Source organism: Mustela erminea, chromosome 2 (assembly GCF_009829155.1).
Source record: "Mustela erminea isolate mMusErm1 chromosome 2, mMusErm1.Pri, whole genome shotgun sequence".
NCBI lineage: Eukaryota > Metazoa > Chordata > Mammalia > Carnivora > Mustelidae > Mustela > Mustela erminea.
In genome coordinates, this window is record NC_045615.1 from 138,619,201 (window position 1) to 138,642,471 (window position 23,271).

The 23,271-nt window shown below is 46.4% G+C and overlaps 1 protein-coding gene across 6 annotated transcripts in view; it reads left to right on the top strand.

Moving 5' to 3' along the window:
* The first annotated feature begins 2,075 nt into the window (after positions 1 to 2,075).
* The window catches only part of DCUN1D4 (defective in cullin neddylation 1 domain containing 4), a 79,815-nt gene continuing 58,619 nt past the window's right edge, over positions 2,076 to 23,271 (top strand). For 2 of the 6 annotated variants that reach the window (XR_004283454.1, XM_032334276.1), the window contains exon 1: positions 12,091 to 12,240. Coding sequence is in view for 3 of the 6 variants with exons in the window: in XM_032334276.1 (XP_032190167.1) it covers positions 12,144 to 12,240 (97 nt within the window). In the remaining 3 variants the exon portion in view is untranslated. Of the gene's footprint in view, positions 2,156 to 2,355; positions 2,417 to 12,090; positions 12,293 to 12,933; positions 12,955 to 23,271 lie in introns of those variants that run through there. The other 4 variants (XM_032334275.1, XM_032334274.1, XM_032334277.1 and 1 more) reach the window with 4 other exon arrangements.

Consider the following 23,271-nt stretch of genomic DNA (forward strand, 5'->3'; position numbering starts at 1 on the left):
TTCAGTAGAGTGGCTGGTTTGGGAGTCTTGGTGATGGAAATATGGACAGGATCTGACTGATGCATCATCTTTGTGTTTCCCTTCTAATCTGATGAATTGAGAGAAGACAAAACCCTTGGATTGTGAGATACAGTGAAGAGAAGCACCCTAGTTCTATGATCCCTATTTCCAAATGCTGGCTTATTCAGCAGCCTCCATCTCAAGCCAATAGAGCTGGCCTTATTTAAAGGGGACATGAGTCTCAAAAAAACCTCAAATACCAGCTCCTTTAACAAAGCTAAGAGCAACAGTGGCATGAGATAGAATACGAAGCTGAAATTCTTCAGGCCCTGGAGTTCCAGGGGAAGGATGTACCCAAAAGAGCGATTGTCCTTAACTTGGGAATAATACAAAGACTGGTGGTGAGACAGTAGACTGTTCTCGGCTGACAGAACCACAGAGCATCTCAGGTAGCCTGACCCCTTTAGACCAGGCCTTAGTTGATATTAGGTACAAGGTGAAAACCGTCTTTAATGTTCAGCTATGGACTTTGAGATCTGGAAAATGCTTGATCTTAAAGGCAGCCCCCTAGCACTCAGCATGCACGGACAGAGTAAAAGCTGTGACTCTTCCCTATGAAATCAGGGCCATCGGCTCTCCAAAGCCAAATTCTAGACAAACCAGAGCCCTTTGTTAACATAAACAAAAGCTGGAGTCTGCATATGCTCGAGCCTGTAGAAACCATGGGTGAACTGGTGGAGATGAGAGACGTACAGGAAAGCTACTCTGTACTCCACTATTTCCACTTTATCCAGTCCCAGGGGACAAAATGGCCGCCCATAGAGAGTTAATCGAGTCTTGATTCATGAAACGTTTACTGAGTTTCCGTTTCATGCTGGAGACAATACGAGATCATCCAAGGCAGAGTTTGGGCTCTGAAGGTGTCAGCCTGAGAGAGGAGAGGTTTCTAGCATGGAAGGATGGGGCCTGGCAGAGGGAGGAGGCCCATGAACTTAGGAGGAAAAAGAGCTGGGCCAGCTTTGCTCTTTGAGCCAGGACTCTCCAAGTGCAAGTGACAGAAACTAATTTTGAACTACAAATAGGAAATGGAACGTCTTGAGAGCAATTGTCTGGGAAGGCAGGGGATCGGCTAAGCCTCAGAAGTGCTTGGAACTAGGGACCAGATGGCCATCATGCCGAGGCCACTGCCTGGGCTCTTCCGGGTGTCTGGAAACCTCTTCCTTCCCACTGAGTTTATTCACTACTCGTTATTCGTGTGTCTCCACTCACCTCCTCAGGGGAGCCTCCCTTCTTTCCACTCTCTTCCCTGACTGAAGCACAACCAGAGCTTTTGAGACTTTGGGGCATATTAGAAAAAGATGACCCTTTTGGGGGGTCATTTGGTGGTGGTCTTTTGGACCACCAAGATGTGAAGAACAAGATGCCCCTCTGAGCAGACGCAGCTTCACACCAAGTCCATGGGTCTGTGAGCAGACTATAAGTGGTACTCCAGCCCCTTTGCCCCCTGGGCTGTGCTCCTTTGTGCAGTGCACGAATTGTACACCTGTACAAAGTTGCTGAGTCAGCTCTGCTATCGCATGCTCTCAAAAACTGTGCTCATTTTCTCCTACTTGTCAAAAGAGCCGTTTTACTTTGCTTGCATGGTTACTTAAGGAATGCCTCCTCTGCAAGCTCATAAGCCCCATGAGGGCACCAAGTGGGGCTGTTTTTGCTCAACGTGTTATTCCTAGAACCCGGCAGTGTCTGGCACATGGAAGGCCCTTGCTGATGGTTATTTCATGAATAGATGAATGAGCAAGCAAGAGATCACGTGCCCACTGGGAGTGGGAGGGATCCTGGTTGGCTATCAAAACTTCATCTGATGAATGGTGAGGTGAGCGGTTCCCCCTAAAGAAGCAGGGGTCTTCCTAGCAAAAGAGGGGAAGGCCAGGCAGGAGAAAGTCCAAGTGGCCCCACTGCTTCTGTGTCTTTGTCTCCTCACCTGTGGGATGAGGGAATGTGCCCGGCTCACCTCTGAGATTGTCCTGTCCAAACATTCTATTCCCTTTTGTTCCCATTCTGTTCCTTCCTGCCAAGTTCCGTTCTAGTGAGGCAGGTGTTCAGTGGAAAAAGACATGACTGTGGGCAACCTCAGGCAAAGAAGGGCTTAATGGAGGTGAGCCTGAAGCAGAGTCGGGAAGGGCTGGGACAGAGCTGCCACGGAGACAGGGAGGAGGACAGGCTTGAGGGTGGGATGCTGGCTGGGGGAGGTATGTTGTTGGTGCTGGGCCACGTGTTTGTTAGGAGTCTTATATCAAGGGTAAATATCTTTGCGAGGGGTACTATGTTCACGCTTGTGTATTTCCCCTGGGTTAGCTTATCGGAGAACAGCAAGCCAGTCATGCACAAGGAGCTGAGGGAACGAGACATTGGACGGGTAAGTTTTGATCATCAAAATAGGTCCCAGGGACTACATGCGGCTCTGCGGTGCGTGGAGCAGGCTGATGGCGCTGGCCTCTGTATTTTGCCTGCCTGCTGTGGGGCGGCGGGCCTCCTTTTGTTCCATTAGCGGCAGAGTGACTCAGAGGCAGGGGAGAAGGAAGTGTCTCCATTTCCTACCCCAAAAGTGGCGTGAGGAATTTCGGGAATTTCACCCTTCCTGTGGCCCCTGAGTACCATGATCTCTCAGTATCAGTCTGGTCTCCTTCCGATTCTCAGGCAACTCCTCTGTGTCTTTCCTCTGGGATATTGTTTAAGCTTGTTTCAGTCTTGCTCTTACTAGGGAATAGAGAGGTTCACCTTCTCTCACTGAGGATGGACCTCGTTCTAAAAAGGGCAGGGGTTTGTCCAGGAGGGCTGGCCACCAAGCGCCACGATGACAGGAGCCCTGGGCTCCTGGCAGGGGAGCTGGAAAAGGGAGAAAAGGCTAGTGGTGGGGCAGGGGGCAAGTGGCAGAGGTTTTTTTTTTTTTTTTTAACTTTTTAATTTTTTTATAAACATATAATGTATTTTTATCCCCAGGGGTACAAGTCTCTGAATCGAAGTGGCAGAGTTTTGACCCCCATGCAGTGGTAATCCTTTAAAGCTGAATCACCTATAACCATACTCTGCTACTTTGAGCCCCACTCTTTTTTTTTTTTTTTTTAAATGTTAGCTCCATGCCCAGCTTCGAGCCTAATATGGAGCTTGAACCCACGACCCTGAGATCAAGACCCGAGCTGAGATCAGGAGTCAGACACTTAACCAACTGAGCCACCCAGGTGCCCCTGAGCCCTACTCTTATTTCCCCCAATGGGTAGTCCTGGTGCCAGATCCCCAGATTGTTTTAACAAGGAAGAGAATAAAGTTCCACACCCCGGAACTAGGGAAACCATGTTTCATGTTGCCACTGACGATGGGCAGAGAGAACACGGGACCTTTGCCCTGGCCGCCTAGAGTTATGTTGGGCTTGACTGACTACTGGTACAAGAAAAATAGGTGTAGTTTCCACAATAAAGGACTTGGAATGTGTGTTGGGTTGGGGGGGGGATGTTGCACAGGGTGGGCCAACAGCCCTTTGTATGAGGCCATATGAAGAAGCAAAGTGATGAAAAATACAGATCTGAATCCAGATTGCCTGGGCTTAATTCTCCCAGTTCTGCCCTTAACTAGCTGTGTGACTTTGGGGAAGTTACTTTATCTGTCTGTGCCTCAGTCGCCTCACCTGTAAAGCGAGTTTAACAAAAGTTTCTACCTCTCAGGATTGTTGAGAGAATTAAATGAGTCGACAGGAACACTAGAATAGTGCCTGGTAATAAGTGAGTGGTACTTAAATTAAGTGTTTGCCAGCACACTATTTATAGCCCCTAGTCTATTATCTGTGAATTGGAAATGTGTCCCCAAGCTACGGTTATCTAAAATTTGAATGGAGGTTTAGAACAGATGAAGGTTGTAGTGACAGAGCTTTGAAACCAGAACCAGTGCCTGTGAGGTGGAGGGATGAAGAATGAGATGAAAGCAGGTGCAGGGAGTCAAGGTCAGACTTGCCCAGGAAACTGACCAGACTATGGGGGTGGGGCAAGGTGGCTCGGGGCCCCAGCCCAGTGGGAGCTGCTCAGGGCCCGGGATCAGGGGATGAGAAAATGGAACAATTAGATGAGAGGGAAAGAAAGCAAAGGGTGACTGTGGGCAGGGGAGGACCCAGAGTCTGGCTGGGCGTGGCTGCAGAAAAAGCAGCTTTGACTGCAACCCAGTTTGGAATTGGAGGTGAACGAAACTTGGAAACAGGAGTTTATTTTTGGCATCTCCTCTCCAAAGAGCACTGCTTCTCTCTTGCTCTTTGTCCAATGGTCCAAGACACCACACTGCCTTGAAACTGCTGCGCCCCCCAGAGCCAAGGCTTCCCTCCTCTCCTACTGTTCCACAGCTTGAAACCATTCACCTCACCCACCAGTTTCCATTACTTGAGCATAGGCCCAGATGACAATCAGACTGGGAAACTCCTCTCTTGCCAACAAATTCTGATGGCCACTGAATCGTCCCTCAAGTGTCTGGATTTTTAAAGGGAAATACTTGTGAACTCAAACAAATGTCTAATCTAGGAGTTCTTAATTTAGGGGGTGATGGGATGGACGTAGAGGGATTTCAGGCCTTTGACAGGGAGACATCATTTTCAATGATTCTTAAAGGGATCCTGTGACTCCCAACATGTTAAGGGCATTCGCTTTAACCTATCCTGGCTAAGGCAGTATAACAAACTAAAGTGTCAACATTCAGGTCAGTTGGAAGGAAATACATTCCAGTTGGATAAATCTCTCTCTATATGTGTGTAAGTGTGCCTGCACACGTGTGTACACACGCACCTGCACACACGCACATGCCTCCAAATTCTTTCCTTTTTCTAATTTGGAACGATAGATCTTTTTCTGAAATACTTGGATTCATTACTTTCTTCCCACAACATGGCTTCTGTGGTAACTTCAGTTGGGGGTTGGGTTTCAGGTGTGTCGGGGGCTTGTGGTCACTGAGGCAGATGTAACCAGCTTGTAGGAGTGGGAATCTGCTTAGTCACAGGTTTCTGACATCCTACATCCTCTTCCTTTCTAGAACAGGAAGTTCTTACTTCCATAACATGTTATCACCAAGGAAGTGAGCATATATTTTCCTCGGTGCCTGTTCTCCTCTTCCCTCCCCCACTGCCTACTGCTGCCTGCCGGCTCCATCCACTCTCCCAGAATGCTTCACTTTGCCATAATGAGATGCTCGGCTGCCGTGCAGCCACCGACGTCTGGAGATGGATGGGGCCTCCTGTACTGCCCTGAGAGGGATGTTAGAAAGACATTGTATTCATGGAAGCGGGCTAGAAAAGGCGAGGAGAAATGAAGAGCCTGACAGCACACAGAAGCCATTGTACAAGTAAAATGGTTATTTTTTCCTGCCCATACCCTGCTAGCTGGAGTAAGTGAAGCAATGGTATATTTATGAAAGTCACTATAAACCTCATGCATTGTTTAGATTCGATTGGAAAATTATACCTTCTGAGATCGAATTTAATGCAACATCATTAGGACTTGATTAGCTCGATGCGAATGAGGTGAAAATATCCAATTCAGAAAAGAACATGTGGTAATGAACACTATTTTATTCAAACACTCTGTTAAATCCCTACGCAGGTATGATTTCTGAAAAATAGAAGGCCCTGGGTAAAAAGAAAAAAGAAAGAAAGAAAGAAAGAAAATAAAAATGCCAGTTTAAGCATTCTGTAGTTGTGCTGGAGAAATTAACAAAAAAAAAATTGAAATTGAAACACTGATGTCAAATCTCAGCAGAATTAGAAAATTCTTAGCTTTTCTGAGAGATCCCTAAAATGGCAGTTCATAAAGAAGGAAACCCGGATTTTCCGGATAACTTAGAAACAAAGACTCATTTTTACTTGAAAATAGCTCCAAGCATAAAAATTAAACCGTTCCTCACACAACTGCATGAAGTTCACAACGAAGTATGTGAAAACATCACATAATTGGGGCTCATGCATTTATTCCTGCTTCTGTCTCCTACTTTTATAAGTGCTTGTACATATGTTATCATATTTATCCCTAGAAGGTATTAATCCTATGTTTATAGATGGAGGAATTAAGGCCCAAACAAGTTTAATGCCTCCTTAAGTGGGAGGGTCTGAATCTTATCCCAGGCTGGCCCAAAGGTAATACTTAAAGACACTTTGCCTCTGGTACAGCAGATTAAAAATCTTTACCAGTAGCTGCGTCACTCAGAGAAGGGTAATATGACTTCAAAGGACGAGGAAGAGAAATTACTAACTATGAGAAGACCATATGTACCTCTAGTTATGTAGAATCCCCTGTAATTTACTACAATCTGTTTAATTATTTAGGAATTTCCTATGTACATCTGAACTTCCAGTATCAATCAATTTTCACTAAGCTAGTTAGTTGGAGTGACACAGCATTGATACTGGGTACTCATTTTTTTTTCTTTATTGTGTAAAATCTCACATTTCAGTTTCAAACTAGACTAATTTCACATGGGTGGCATGTCTTGGTGAAGAACGATTTTGTCCCTAAATCAATGTTCACTGTAAACTCTAGAAAGGAGAAAGGAAGCCAAGTTAATAAAACACAGTGACTGTGGAGGCAGGGACCAGCTTAGAGGAAATGGAAGGTTTGGGATGACAGCTGGCTGTGTGGGGGAGGGATTGATTCAAGGATATGGTGAGGCTAACAGGTATGGAGACAGGTACCTTTCTGTCCTCTACTTATACTGACTCATTCACATAGTTCTTACATCATAACTATAAGGTAGTTCCTATTATTATCACTATTTTGCAGATGAGGAAACCGAAACACACAGAGACGTGAAATAATTTCTTCTACATGATGCATTGTCTTCTTAAGCCAATGGGTCTTTAATCCAGGCCATCTGAATTAAGCCTATATTCTGCTTCAGGAAAAAAGTATCAAAAGTGTTGCCACGGCTAACAATGCTCAGTGTAGCGTTGGTTCCAGAAAGTTCCATCCCTTAAGATCTCTTTTTTATTGTGGGAGTTACACTATTGCCCCAACAGAAGTTGATGAAAAAAAAAAAAAGAAAAGAAAACCTTTTAATGTACATTATGAATGCGCATGACAGGATACCAATTTTATATGAAGTAACCTGGAGCGATTACCAAGAGGTCACTTGCTTGTGTGTCATTGTCAGTGTTCTGACCTCTAGCAGAAGAGGGGCAGGGGCAAAGGAAGCTGATGAAAGGAGAGGATGATGCCATCTTTTCAGCTTGCCAATCATGACCAGTTTTGAGGAAGGACTGTCCCTATTGGTGACACTGGAGGAAAATGTCTATTTCTATGCTTTTCCATTAACCTAATGATTGGAACATGACTACGTACAGGTATTGAAAAACAAAACCTACATTTTTCCTACCCTATTAGCATTGGTAAGTGGCTAATTGCAAAACTGTTCTATGTATATATGTGAAAAGTTACGGTGATATTCTTAGGAAATTAAAAGCTAGACAGCTGAAACTGTTTCCCAGAAGCATAGGCCTCAACGGTTAAAAGGCTAATTCTTGTAGGCTGAAGGGGCTGCCCCCTCCCACTCATCTATCAGAGTAAGGAAATTATACTCAGCAGTGCCTCATTGGATACTCTAGATAAATAATCTCATTAATAATATATCACGAAGTCGATAGCTGTTATTGAAATAAGGTCAAAAGGCTAAAATAGATAAGAAGGACTGAGTCACCTGGAAATAATCTTTCAGACTCGTTTTTTCATAATATATATCAACAAAGGCAGCCCGAGTGTCTACATACTCAACTCTAGAAAGAGGCCGAGTTTCACTATCTTTTAAAAACACATTCACCTCCTTATTACTGTATCCTTAAGTAAATCTCTCAGGCATGGAGGGCATACGTTAACCTGATTAAGAAGAGAGGGAATATTATATAACACAGGGAGTTTGACCACTTAGGCACGCTGTTCCTTATTAGCTAGAGAGCAAGTTACTGAAAGGTCTAAGCCTCAGTTAACTTATCTGTAAAATGGGAATAATATTAGTAACCGCCCCGCCCGCCCCTCCCTTAGAGTGTTTTGAGGTTATGTGGAGTACTTTCACAAGGAAAGCACTATAAGAGTATAAGAGTAATGCCTACCACATGGGAAACAACTAAAAAAAAAAGTTGGAATCACTTGGATCAGCAAACTGTTAGTTGGTTATAAGTTTGGAGAAATGAACTATCCTGACTTCTACCGATAGATTTACTTTTTTTGGTTTGTCTGTTTCCATGTAATCCCATCTAGCCTGAATTTTTTTTTAAAAAAGATTTTATTTATTTGACAGATCAACTTGAGAGATCACAAGTAGGCAGAGAGGCAAACAGAGAGAGAAAGAGTGGGGGTGGGGGGAGCAGGCTCCCCGCTGAGCAGAGAGCCTGATGCAGGGCTTGATCCCAGGACCCCAGAGATCATGACCTGAACCAAAGGCAGAGGCTTAACCCATTGAGCCACCCAGGCACCTCTAGCCTGACTTTTGATAACCAGTGGAGCTCTATACACTCTCTCACTTCAGTCTGAGGCTGAATGGATTCCTCCCTGACATGACTTCTTTCCAGCTCTCTTCCAATTTTATCAGGGGCTTATTTATCAATTTGTCTAAGCAGGCTCAAGTTTATTTCAGTCTTAGGACTATGCTATTCTCCACTCTGTGCCCCCATCCCCCAACATAAGCAGAACAGCATGCTATGGTGGGATGTGTGGGATTTGGGGAAAAGTTTTACTCTACCATCTCAGTCCCAAGACACTTATTAATTTTCCCCCCAAGGATCTGAATATAAAGGCACAGAAGTGTAACATTATTATCTTACTAAACATCCCCCACACACAGAGATCAAGTTATTTGGAGATGGTACCAATGAGAAAAAAGTCAAATGTTCTATTACATTTTGAAAAAATTTCCTGTTGAATTTCATAAAAGGGAAGGCAGTATTTCAGCCAGGAAGTATAGGATTTGTATTAGATTGCTATTACAACTCTTAAATGGGAAGGAAGAGTAGTTTACCCATCTTTGGAGTTTTGAGGCTTTGATATGGGTATGGGGGAAAGACCTGGTCTAGGAGTTAAAAAACCCAAGTTTAGTTATTGCTTTGTAATTAACTAGTTGAGTAAGTTGAATTAGACATTTAACTCCTTTGGACCTCAACTTTCATATGCTTAAAATGAGGAAGTTGGATTTTCCCAAGGCTCCTCTCAGATCTAAAATTTCACATTACAGTCAACATTCAGTACACTCTAAGGAACAATTAAGTTGTGTCTACTATTTGAAAGCACTATACATGATGCTAAGGACATAAAGATAAATATAAGAAAATTCCTGCCCTCAAAGGTTTATAGTCTTGTGGATTATTAAAATGATGGGGGTGATATCTGCAGAATATCATGTAATCACTCAATTACACCTATTTTACTATTCATACATGTGGGGTCCTGAGTTTTAGCAGACTAAGAATAAGCTTAGCCCCTCGATCTTCAGGCTGTAGTTGACCTACCAAAAAGATGTTTTAAATTACTCTCTGAGTCTATTTTTCATTATAAAATAACCATAGTGACCTCACTGAAAGTGATGCTGAGAAGTAACAAAGGTTGAACATTCTATATATTTTTGTGGACACCACCAGCCAGTAAAGAGCTGGGTGCCACGGGCAAAGAAGCGGGCAGGTCACTCATGTAGCTTAGCCATTACATACATGATCACCAAGTTTGCAGCAAATAAATGAATATAGTAAATGGCTACCTAAAACAAATTAATTGTGAGCTTATTTTAATTTGGAGGTGTCAAGAAGCAAACATATTTCTGTGCAAAACAACAGTTGTACCTCAGCCCTTAAAGTAACATGATCAATAAAAACATACGTTTTATATATATAAAATTTTATGATTTAAGTTCTACAGAATTTATTACTTCTAGATAATGAATAGGTTGCAAACATAAACAGGATAAAGAATACAGGAGCAGCTTATCCATTTTGAGTAAGGAGGGACATTCTTAGAGTTAGATCTACCCAAAAAGGAACCAAGGAACGCCTCTTTTAGACTTTAGAAGTGCTTACCATCTCTGCAAGGCCCAGCTGACCAACCTGTCATTGTTAAAATTCACCAATATGGATCAGAATCTTGAGAAGAAACCTACAGTGGATAAATTCAGGACAATTCTGAGATTCTATGATTAGGTGAAGTGATTCATAAATATTCGAATGATAGAAGTATGATAGATATAAAATTACAAGGATGCAATTTACCCATGAGACATTAGGGATTAAGAGGGACGTAGTATACAGCAGGAGTGGTGTGGGACAGAGGAACTGGTTTGATCCAGTTCTTTAAAAATACCTTGGTTATGGCATGACATTTATCCCGATTTGAAACCTAAATTTCAGAACCCTGAAACTCGAAACCATTGGCTGAAGTAATCGAAAACCAAAATGACTGTTTTGTTACCAATTGTATGTGATGTAATCTTATTCCTTGATTGTATAATGCTCTGGCTGTAGGTTGGGGTATAGCCTTGGGATACAGATAAGTGGTGCATGTATCCTGTGATTGGGGTGGGAGGGGGCTGTCCTCCCTAAATATCTCAAAATATCATTCTGCTACACTATGGTTAAGTGTGACGAGTAGGTTGGGAAGCATTGAAAAAAGTGGTTGCAACTCGTGAAAATGGTGCGAATTCTTGACTTAGGAAGCTCAATGGTCCGACTAATTTACTTACATTAACACCTTCTTTTGCCAAGTAACAGCCAAATGAGGCCCTCTCAGAGTCCGTGAGTTAGATTCAGGTTAGGTGTCCTTGAGGGCTCAGCACCTACCTTCTGGACTTGCCAGTGCGCCAGACGGAAGCTCAGAGCGTGGCCCTAATTTCCTGTATGCGGTGTGGGGCGTATACACACGTGTGCATGACGGACAATGCCTGGAGCATTCGAAGCCTTTAGAAAAGCTTACTCGTGACCAAGGGGGAAGAAGTGTGATGATCCTGGAAGAGACGTGCATCTCGAAAAGGGGGAGAGGACAGATTGTTGTAATTGTTGTACAAGAACCGGGAATTTGTTCCTCACCCGAGGGTTTGCTGGAAGTGAGGACGCGGCGATTCTCTACCCAGTTTCCAGCAGTAGGAAACCCCTCGCAAGAGAAGTCCCAGTCCAAGTTCCGCGCGGACTGGGCTCCCGCTGAGAACGCCTCGGAGGCGTGCGAGACAAGTGGGGGATCTCAGTAGGGGGGGACTCCCCCACTCCTTGTACGGGACACGAGCTGCCCCAACTGTGCTTTCCCTCCTCGGCTCTTCGCGGAACACCACGCGTGCTTTGTTTCAGAGCCGACGCATCTTTCTCGGTTGGTCTGCAGCTCCACCAATCCCGCCCGTGACGGGGCGGGGCTTCAGGGTCAAGGTGGACCAATTCCCCAGCCTCGCCCCTACACGCGCTTTCGGACCCCCGGGGATGAGTGACAGCAGCCGGGTCCAACCTGCTGCTCCAGACCGTGGCCTCCGCCAGGGGCGTTCCGGGGACGAGGCGCCGGGGCCAATCGCATTGGAGCTCAAGGGGCGTGGCCTCATTGCCAGCTCTAGACCGGCGCCCTCCGCACTCCTTTTGTCAAATGAGCGACGCGGAGGGGCGGTCCCGCAGCCGAGGTTCAGCCAATGCTTGGAGCCGAGGTGGGCGGGTCGGGTGTGCTGGCGGCTGGTCCTCAGCTCCGAGCAGAGGTGCGGCGAGCCGGTGGGGGGACCGCGAGGCGAGCGCGGGAGCCTGGGCGGAGAGTGGGGTGTGAGCTGCCCGAAAATGCACTCGGATGCCGCCGCTGTCAGTGAGTAACAGAGAGCGAGCGGGCCGGGGCCGGGCGGTTGCCAACACTCTCCACTCCGCTCCCGCAGTCCCCGCCCCGCGCCTCCTGTCCCGAAACGCGCCGGGAGCCCCTGCCCGGGAGCCACCCCTTCCCCTCCCGGGGCCGCGGCGGGCGGTGACGCTGCGGGCGGCGCGGGGCGGGGGCGGGCGTGGGGGGGAAGGGGCCGGCCTGCCGGGGGAGGGCGGAGGTGAGGGGGGTGGGGACTGGCTCCTTTTCAGTGTTGGGGGCAGGGGGGGCGGGACGTGCGATGAAGGGCTGGGACCGGAGTGCCTGGGGTGAATGGAGGTGGAGGCGGCGGCGGGCGCTAGCGGGCAGGGCCGGGGGTGGCACCGGCGCGGGAAGAGAGAGCGAGGGAGCGAGCGAGCGGGGCGCAGGGGTGAGGATTTCCTAGGGGCTGAGCGGTGCGGGCGGCTCCGTGAGAAAGGCGGGTGAGTGCGAGGGGAGCGCGGGGGCGGGGACAATGGGAAGAAGGGCTGGATGGCGGGGGTGGGGGGAACAATGCGGTGGGGGAATGGGGGTAGCGGCCGAGCGGGGCAGGAGGGCGGGCACGGAGATGAGGGCTGATGTAACGGGAGAGCGAGGTGGTGGGAGGGATTGGGGTGTGATGGGATAGTTGGGGAGTCCGGCGGGCTGGAGAGGCATAGAAGGGTGGTGGGGTAACTGGGAGTGGTGAGAGGGGGCAGACGTTGGGGTAATGGGATTGAGCAGGTGTTGGGAAGAGAGGGTAATTGGGAGTGAGAGGAGAGAGAAGAGGGGAGGGTTTGGGGTGACAGGATGGGGGCAGGGGTAAAGGAGTGCGGTGGGGGTGTAGAGCTAGTTGGGAGGAAAGGGGGGTTGGGAGGGGCCAGGGCAGGGGGAGGACTGTCAAGTCCAGATTCGGTCCGCGCGGGGCTCGGGGTGGGAGGGGGAGGTGTCAGACTATGTTTTCTGGGAGGGGATCCCTCCCCCCCGATCAAGACAGAGTCCGTGGAAGGGGGAGCCCTGAGCTTCGGGTGCGGGGAGTGGAGGGGGCGGGGCTGAGGTGGAGGGGGCGGGGAGGTGCCCTGAGGTTGGCGCTGGCCGCGGTTCCCCCAGAGCGGCGGGAAGCGAGGTCAGCGCTGGCGCGGGCTCCGGCTGCGGGACTGGGAGGCGGGGCCGGGGCGCGGGCTGCGGGTTTTCCGCGGCGGGATCCGGAGGGGTCGGGCCCCGGAGACCGGGTGTGGGGTTTTGCGCAGGGGAGGTGTTGGGGTCCCAGGCAGTCCGTGGGATTGGCAGTCTGTGACGCAGTTGTCTAATTTCTGGTCGTCAGGTGTGGACGCTGGTGCCTGGGGACCCGCTTCCCTGCAGGGAGGGCCGGGCCAGAGGCCCCGCGTAGCGCTCGCGGGGCGCGACCTCTGCCAAGCTTGCGGGGAGGACGCTTTAGGGGTTTCCTTTAGGGTCTGGCTCTAGTGGCCGGGTGTGAAGGGGAAAGGCGGTCGCGCGGAATTCTGGGACTTGTAGTCCGCGCCGCGCGGAGTCGCGGTTGGGTTGGGTGCACGTGGGTAACTGTGGAAACGAGTCCCAGAATGCAGCGCGCCCCTCGGAGCCTCCCGGCGCTGCTAACTCGTGGTTTATTCCCGGAGCACCCGAGCGAGCCCTTGGGAACCTCTCTCGTCCCCTGGGACTGGAGCGATTCATTGGACCTTCTCCCTGAGTCGGCGGGAGGGGGAGAACCAAGCCAAACGCAGTCCTTTCACACTTGGGTTCTTGATTCCCGAGTTGATTACTTCCCCCTGCATTTAGTGGCCTTATTTGTAGAGTAAATGCTTAGCCTTTTACCTTATAGCACACAGGTTTGGAGAAGCATTCAGGGTGCAGCACCGTCCAAAGCAGAGTTTAGGATGCTGTATTTATTGTGGCATCCAGCGTTAAACAGAAGGTTAAAAGGTTTTCGTCTTTAGGTAAATCTGGGAATGCAGTGGAGACCCATGGAACCCTTCTGCCTATAATATAAATTATGTGCTTGCATTTCCTGGGCTCTTTGAACTGCCCAAAGATAGGACTTCCTGAAAGAAGATGGCCTTGAAATGAATTGAGTAATGAAGGTGGCTTAGTGGAATTTAGGGTGGAACTGTGCCCATTCATAAACCCCGCATGAAGCTGAGCAAAGGGAATATAAGATGTCTTCAATTTTAAAGGGAATGTGGGAAGCAAATGAGGCTAGCAGAAGGTAAACTCAGTGGACGACCTTAAGAGGTTTTTTTTTTTTTTTAAAGTTGGGGGTGTAATTCTTTTCTCTTGGCCTCTTTAATATTAGAGACCTTCCTCTCTGTAGATGCCCCAGACCCGACATCCTTTGCCAGTTCCTATTACCATTTATTTATATGCTGAATTACCATTTATATGCTGAATTTGAACATTGCAGAATCTGTCATGTAGAGGGCTGTAACATTAGCTCAAAGATGACAGACTATTTTTCTGTGATATATAAGGTATTATGAAACTATTGGTAGCTTAGTCGCTAGAAGAATATTACAATGACCCTAATGATAAAATTTTACCAAAAGTCCTGAAATTTGGAAACCTTTTAGTGTGGTTACAGATATACTGAACTTGATGAAGAGATTAATGATTAAGTCATGGCCAAAAAATTGGGCAATGTATGGTTTTTTCAGGAAAAGATTTCTGTTCATCTTATATTTTATTTAATCTTATGATGAAATATTCAGGAAGCGTGTTGTGATATGTAAGTATGTAATATGGACATGTTTTTTAAAATACGCACTTAATGCTGGAATTTGTTTATATAAAGCTTGAAGTGTCTGAGGTTGAAAACTAGTTATAATTGTGTTATAATTGTATTATATTATAAAATATAATATTTTAAAGAAAATATTATGCCAGTAATTTCTTTCCCTTTTTGTTTTTGTTACAGTGCAAAGATCAGGTGCCCTTTACACACACACGATTCCCCATCCTCCCGTCTCCCAAACCCTAGGTTTCTAAACATGATCAGCTTCTACTTTATGCTGTGGATTTTGGGTTCCTCTTCGATTTTTGGTCTTTGGGGAGGTTCTTTATTTTCATGTGAACTAAGATGCGTGTTTAAACAGATGTTTCTTCTACTTTATACAGAATTTTTTGTTATTTCATATTGGGAAGGATTTTTAGGTTATCTTGTTTATAACATTGCCAGAAGAGAAAGTCTCCCTCATTTTCTCCATTTTAGAGGACTTCTGCACATTACTCTTTCCTTCCTTTGGTCCTGCCTCCAAGAAGTGCTCCTGTCAATTAATACTTGATCACAAATGTTATTTATCATTACATCCCTTTCTGTTTTTATCTTTAGCTGCCCCCAACAGCTCTTACAGGTTACTGCTTTCTTCTTGACTGCAATACATGTTTGTAATACATGTCTGCATTTTCTCGTCTCAAGAGTAATGATTTTGTTAACTCAGCAGAATAAAAATCAGCCTGTCAGAAACTGACCTCATGATTTGACCAGTGTTGTATCCATCATTGGGAAGTAACAATACACTACAAAAAATGGCATAGATAACAGAATTTATTGTTGTCCAGTAGCAAGAAGTGTAGAAAATAGTTGGTTGTAAGGGTGGTGCAGTGTCTGAATGATGTTTTTGAAGACTCTAGTCTTTTTGCATCCTTTTATTCTTCTATTTTTAGTATTTTGGCTTATGGAAAGCCTGGGGCTCATTGCTTCATGTTGGCAATGTGGTTGCTGTGGCCCCAGACATTATGCCTGTGTGAGACAGGGAAGGAAGGAAGATGTTTTCTTATAACGCCCTCTTAGCAGAGAGGAGTCTTCTAGAAGGTCACCTTGGAGACTTCCCATTCAGTTTCATTGGGGAGAACTGGTTTCATGGCACTGCTACTTGTAAGTAAGTTTGAAAAACTGGAAGTCTGGCATTTTTTCAGTTTCTTTTGGGAGATGTGGCCTTTGCTAGAGTGGTAGAGCAGTGAGGAGAATGCTCTGGGTTGGCAGCCTACAGGTTATATCCCTGATCCAGCTACTTTGTCCAGCTGTCTCTGGCTTGGTCTCAATCTTTTTTTAATACGTCGATTTATTTTCTGCCTCATTTAAAAATAATTAAAGGTGACTTACTAAGTATAGATAAAAGCCTGCAAAGAGAAGGAAATTAGGGGCGCTGGGGTGGCTCAGTCAATTAAGCGTCCGACTCTTAATCTCAGCTCAGGTCATGATCTGGGGGTTGTGCGATTGATCCCAGGGTCAGACTCCACACTCGGTATGGGGTCTCCTTGGAATTCTCTTTCTCCCTCCTGACCTCCTGTCTCTCTCTCATAAGTAAATTTAAAAAACAGAAGGAAAATAAACCATAGATTTATAGGCTGCACATAATTGCTTGCCATATGTTAGAAATAAGCCATATATTTGGCTCTGAGCTTCCTAGTAGTCCAAACAAAGAGGAAAACAAGACTAATTTCATTCATTCACAATTCATTTAATAACGCAAGGTGGAAACTAAGTCATTCTTCATCCTCTCGTTTTCCTGGCTGGTGGTGAGAGCGAGACTGCCTCTCCTCCCCCGATCGAACACTCTCCTACCTGTTGCTGCTGTCCTAGGGCTCACCCATCTTGTTGTTAATCTGAAGTAATCCTTTTACTAGCCTCTGCCCCTCTCACTTTGTCCTCTGCATCACCAGTTTAATCACCTTTGTCCTTAGGATTGCCCCACACAAAACCTCAAGGGCTCCTGTTTGCTTAATGAAAAATGCAGACTCCTCAGAACCTGGGGATGAATTGGTTTGTGCGGTTCAAGCTCCATTTCTGCCCCCTCCCACCCCCTGCCCACTGCGGCCTCCTTGCCCGCTGCCCTCAGCGCTGCTTCTGCAGAACTGTTCTTTACTGGGTTCCTGTTCCCTCTCTAGCAGACTCATCCTTTCCCTCCGTTGAATCTCCAGAGTTGGGTTTACCTTTGTTCTCAGTTCTGTCTAATACAGCAATAGCTGCTCGTTTACTTGTCCCTTCCACAATTAGAGTCTTACCCCTTTGAGATCTAGGACCGTCTGTTTAGTATCCATTTCTCATCCACGATGGCACTTTGTTTAGGGCCTCAAATAGGTATTGAATTGCACTTAAATGGTCAACTCTTAAGTAGTGAATTATCTGGAAAATTTTAGTTCTCCCTTGTGCTATCCAGCATGCTTCTGAATTGTCTTTCATTATCTTCAGTTTGTCTCTTCAGGGAATACAAACTCTTACTTATTCATTCGGTCTTTTTTGACAAAGTCAACCATAAGCAAACCAGTTTAAACAATCGTTCTTTTTAAATATGTGCAAAGATACCAGTTTTGAAGAATGTCTGTGGCATGAAGAAATTCTCAAGGAGCAAGTAAAATGCTGTTGATGGACTAAGGGCCCCGGAGTCTGTGTGTGAAAATGTGTGCTTCCATTTTGGATCTGGTATGTAAGTCTTGTGTAGATAAGGTTAAGGCAGGGCTTGACAGGTCTGACATTCCCTGTCTTTTTGTTTTATGGCCAGATTCTGGTCCGTAGGGTTTATTTCATGTTACCTACACATTGAGATCACTGGAAGGCTTTTTTCGTTTAGAAAATAAACTTTGTTAGTTGGAGGCGCATTTTCTGATGATCTGATATTGACGCAGATATCTTTCTATAGTTGGTCATCTTGAATTAGTGTTAATAGCTTTTCATAGCTTGTTTTTTTTTCTTATTCTGAGATTGGGGTTAGGAGAAGTACCTCTTGAGAATTATTCTTTTAAGCAGAACATACATTTAAAAAATATGCTTTGGGGTGCCTGGGTGGCTCAGTGGGTTAAAGCCTCTGCCTTCAGCTCAAGTCATGATCCCAGGATCCTGGGATCGAGCCCCACATCAGGCTCTCTGCTTAGCAGGAAGCCTGCTTCCTCCTCTCTCTCTCTCTCTCTGCCTGTCTCTCTGCTACTTCTGATCTCTGTCTGTCAAATAAATAAATAAAATCTTAAAAAAAAAATTAAAAAATATGCTTTAAGTAGAAAAAGATATCGAAATGCATTTTAAGTAGAATCATATATTTTAGCGATTATCACATCACTGTTTCAGAGCTAAGGACTTTTTTTCTCTTGTGTCCTTTATTCTAGCAGACAAAGTATTTGCTACTCTGGATTTGAATTTTCTTTTAATTAGAAAACACTCTTAATGAGTCATTTTCAATTTAGGAAGGTAGGCTTGTAGTTTTTGAAACTAATATACTGAGTACAACACTAAATGATATGAAAAAAACTCCCACCCTCCCCAAGTAGCATTACCTGTGGTTATGATTCCTTTAAGTTCCCTCTTTGAGGATTTTTTTCTTGTAAATATTTTTTGAAAACCTTTTATTACTTGCTGTCACTAGTATTCCCAATGATGGCGTGTCATCCTTTTCTGTTCGTGGTGGGCATCATCAGTCTTAAAGGGCCCTGGCTCTTTCCCTGATTGGGAAATTCCTACCTTTGCAGGCCAGGCTGCTCAGACACGCCCACCAGAATGTGACTCCGAAGGTGGAGGCAAGTGTTGGAAAGAAGCAGGGAGCCCCTGGAGGCCCTTTGGAGGGGACAGATAGTGGGGGGCAGCTGCCGGCTTTGGTCCCAGGGGCCAGGCCAGTTCTGGCTGTGTCCATGTGCTCTGCTGTGTGTCCTTAAGTTGTGTGACTTGGTTTTCTGGATTTCCTAGTCCTTCTGTGAACTAACCAATGGCCCTTTAAAAAAAGAAATCACGGTCCTGTTCTATTAGCTGGTTGGTTTCTGATGCTGGAAACTCAGAATCCTGACAGATTGAACATCTGTACCTGTCACTGGTCAAGATGGGGCAGAGGCTCTGGAAGAGACGAGCCGTGATGTGCCTTACTGCCCCGACTGGACTCTGTTCAGGGTCCTAGGGTCCTGATCTGAGGTTATCCAAAGGACAGAAGGAGCACACAGTCAATGTCAGTTGTGGGCACCGCCTTTGCCAATGGTCAGGCGGGCTCTGAGCTGCGCATCAGCCACGCTGCTGGATCTCATTATAGAGAGCTCCTCACTGCTTGTCTTTTTCCAATCACCTCTTTGTCCTTAAAAAAAAAAAGAGAGAGAGAGAGAGGTGTGATGCTCAGGAGCTAATAATGCCTAACTTCTGGTGTGTCTTTTTGGATCTAATTTGGGAGTATTAGCCTGGAAATATTCTTTGTGCCTTTTTTTGGGTAGAACTCTATCTGATAGTCTTTATTGCTTTTTAGTATTTACTGAGTATCCTAGACATACTATAAAATTGAACCTATTTTAAGTGTAAAGCTTGATGAATTTTGATAAATATCTATACTGGCATAACGGCTACTAAAATTAAGGTCCAGAATGTTTTCTTGACCCCCCAAAGGTTCCTGTGTGTTCCCTTGCAGTCTGTACTTCTCCATCTCCTACCACAACTTTTGGCTTTTCGTATATGTCATCGGAAGCCGCCTTCATGTTAGTTGATGATTTGTCATCTTGCTGTTCATCGGGATATTACAGTATAAAAAGGTGTGATAAATCTCTCCTTTTTTTTTTTTTTTTTCCCTGAACTATTAAGTCCAGAGAAAAACTCTCAGTGCTATATAAATTATAAATCCGGTCGTGCTTTACCGCATGGAACTGTCTAGAGTGAAGTTACTCATCCTTTTCAAGTTTTCCAGTGGATGGCTGTTCTGTACCGCCCAAAGACACAGACGGCTAGCATTTGCTCCCTGAATGTGATGATGCCTTTTAACTATTATCTGGGTCAGGTTGGGAGACACTTAATAGTTTAGAGTTGGCCCTAGAGTCAGATTGCCTGGATTCACATCCTTGCTCTGTTATGTCTTAGCTGCGTGACCGCAGGTGAGTTTCTCATCAGCTTCTCTGAGTGCACACCTGTGTCCTCACGCCTAAAACGTACCTGCCGCAGGGTATGGAGCTGTTCGGTCTACACTGCTTACTGAGTATCTACCATGTACCAGGCCCTCTTCTTGTCTCTTGTGAAGTTCTCAGTATGGCTTAGGGGAGGGAGCCTGTAAGCCCGTAAACCATACAGTGTGGTTGGAAGTTCCGTAGAGAAGGGTAAAGCAGGAGGTGGGGCACACAGGTGCGTGAGCACGGAGGGGAGTGGAGTGGAGTGGAGGATGTTGTAGTTTTTAATAGCAGGGTCACTGCTGGGAGTGAGGGGCATTCCGGGCGGTGGGAAGAGGAATGCAGGGGCTCTGGGAGGGAGCAGACCTGTGGTAGGAATTCCATGGAGGCCGGTGGCCTTGGAGTGGAGTGGGGAGCTGGGCAGAGAGGAGGAGGTAGGAGGTGAAATCAGAGTGATCCCAAGGATTAAATGAGAAAAAAAACAAACACAGTTAAGAGAAGTGCTTGGCTCTCTTCTGTTTTAGTTGCTAATGATTGCTGTGTAATGACGCTGTCCTCGTTAGGCTTTAAAAGGAGACCCTGGAGAGGAAGAGAGGTTATCAGAAAGAACCAAATGAGGCATTCCCTCACTTAGTCATTCACCAAACATGTGAGGGTTTCTTGTTGCCAGGCAGTGCCGTAACACACGTGACTGGGGGTTTGGGGTTGGGGCCCGGTGTCCAAAGAGCTTCTTCTGGCAGCTTTAGCGGTGCAGGCAGAGAAGTAATGGACAGCTTAGGTATGGCACGGTGGCAGCTAGGTTGGTTGGGTTGCCCAGAGTGCTTTGGAAACAAATGGGAAGTCATTAAAATTAGACTTCATGGAAGGGTTAGCATTTATCATGTGGGTTTCACTTCTGAAGTTTTCCCCGCTGAGGAAAAAGTTTTGTATGTGCCCACCCCCGGGGGTGCCGGAGGGGGGTGCTTTCTCAGGGAAAGAGATAGCAAGGGTCAAAGTACTGAGAACTGGGGCTGGGGAAGGGGGGCGTTGGTAGGCTGGGGTGCAAGGGGGTAAGGTGAGGGTGGGCAGGAACTGGTCGTGAAAGGCTGAGAAGAGGGAGCAGAGAGAGGAGAGGAGAAAAGCCACAGGCAGGGCGCAGGGAGTGTGGCCAACAAGGGGGAGTGGGGCTGACACATGTTTGGTGATGATTGTTGGGCTGTTCCAGCCGCTTTGCCTTCGTTAATACATTCAGTCCTCACAACCACCCGCAGAGGCAGATTGTGTACTGTTAGTGCGCCCATTTTACAGATGAGGAAGTTGAGGTGCAGAAAGGTTAATTAATCTTCTCAAGATCACACAGCTTCTAAGTGGTGAATGGAGATTCTCACTCGGGCATTCTGACTCCAGGGTCTAGGGGCCCCACCAGTGCCAGGGAACTCAACATTCTATTTTTGTCTTTGGCCTGTGAATGTTGATGGCAGAACCAGCTGATGTGGTCATCTCCATTTTGCTTTTGGTTCTTTTGTTCTTAGAAGGGGCCCCAGTAGCATCAGGATGTAGGAGGAATTCCTTCTTTCCCATCCCTCCTGTCCCCTCGTTTCTGTCGTCTTCCCCTCAGTGACAGTAGGTTTTAGAAACTGATTCTAAATGGGGGAACTGATCATGGCAAAGAGAAGTCTTGCATTCCTTAACTCACTAGTGATGTCGGCATTTTAGTCTTCTGGGGTCTTAATTTTAAACAGACCTGTGTTAACTACTTTTTAAGTACACTTTTTATAGTATTTTTAAATATAGAAGATACCGGACAACATTGCAGAAAAGCTACAAAACATAAAGTTTACCTTTTAGGGGCGTCTGAGTGGCACATTGGTTAAGCGTCTGACTCTTGGTTTTGGCTCAAGTGGTGATATCAGGGTCGTGGGATTGAACCCCACATTGAGCTCTGTGCTCACCAGGAGTCTGCTTAAGATTTTCTTCCCCTCGCCCCCTGCCACTCTTCCCTCTTGGTATGCTCTCTCTCAAATAAGTAAATTAACCTTAACCAAAAAAAAAAACCCAAAACCAGGGGTGCCTGAGTGGCTCAGTGGGTTAAGCCGCTGCCTTCAGCTCAGGTCATGATCTCAGGATCCTGGGATTGAGTCCCGCATCGGGCTTTCTGCTCAGCAGGGAGCCTGTTCCCTCTCTCTCTCTCTGCCTGCCTCTCCATCTACTTGTGATTTCTCTCTGTCAAATAAATCAATAAAATCTTTAAAAAAAAAAAAAAAAAAACCCAAAACCGAAACCCAAACCCCTTACCTCTTAGTAGAACTACTAATGTGTTTTCATATAATATCTTTGAAATTATTTTTTTCTTTTTTTTTCTGTAGTTGAGATTAAGTCCTTTTCCGCTTTAATATCCCTTTCTTCAAATGCCATTCCCAAAATTTGACCACAGATTACTTGTTCTTAATTAAACAAGAAGCTGAAGAAGATGGTTGGTTATACATTCAAGTCCAGGCAGCTGGCTGTTGGTGTCATACTTTGAATGACCTGTCACCTTGTCATCCCTTCGGCCTTGTCTTTACTTTCTGATCTGGCTTCAGTGTGTCTTAGTCTCTTTTACGTTCTGATAATAACAGGGGAGTAAAACGGTGCACCTGATGGGCGCATGGGACGGGCCTGTGCTCTGCTCGTGCTTCTTAGGCACCATCTCGTTTCACTGTCACAGAAGCCTTGTGCAAAGGGGCCCGTTAGAGCAGCTGTACAGATGGGGACACTGAGGCACAGTGAGACTGGGTCACGGGCAGGGTCACTCCGCTGGAATGTCACAGAGCTGAGACTCTAGCTCAGGCCTTTCCGACGCCAGAGCAGTAGAACTCTTGTCACATCAGTGAGATTAAAGGATGATTTTTCCTCTGAACTGTGGAGTGGATCTGTGTTCCTCAGTGGGTGAGGCGGGGCACAGGGAATGAATCTAGGGCCCCTTGTACCTTGTCACACTTGGAGTGCAGCCATGCAGGGTGTCCTGAAGTGGCCGGCTCCTTTGAGATGGCACTGGCAGGCACAGGCCGCGGAGTGGATGACGCGGCTAGGTGGCACGCCGCCTCTCTGTGCCGGATGGCTTCTCCTCACAGCCTCTTTTATGGGTCCTGGGAGAGCCCCAAGGAAAAAGCCAGCCGCGGTATGCTTGGATGGCTTTCATTTTGGAGCCTGCGTTCCGTGAAAACGCTGAGTCACCCACGATGACCTGCCTCCCACCCCCTATCCGGGTTCCCCTTGCCACCTTCTGGCTTTTGTGCCTTGTAAAGTGGTATATACTTATTGATGAGGAGAGAGATGCTAATATCTTCCCGCTGCTACTTGGTTTCTCATTTTCACCTGGCTTTTCAGTTTCGTCATCTTTTCCCTGGATCTTGCTCTGGTTCTTTTAAATGCGCTGCTGGGGTACCAATGACTGAGTTAGATTCTGGTCTGTAGCGTGCGGAGCTTGTCCCGTTAGCGGGTTGGCTGCCCGCAGGCTGGGGACTGAGTCTAGAGTGGGGCTAGAGCTCCCTTCTCTTGCTGCTTATTAGAATCATCTGGGCTGCTGAAACATCAGTGACCCCACTCCCATCCGGATGGTGGCCCTGGC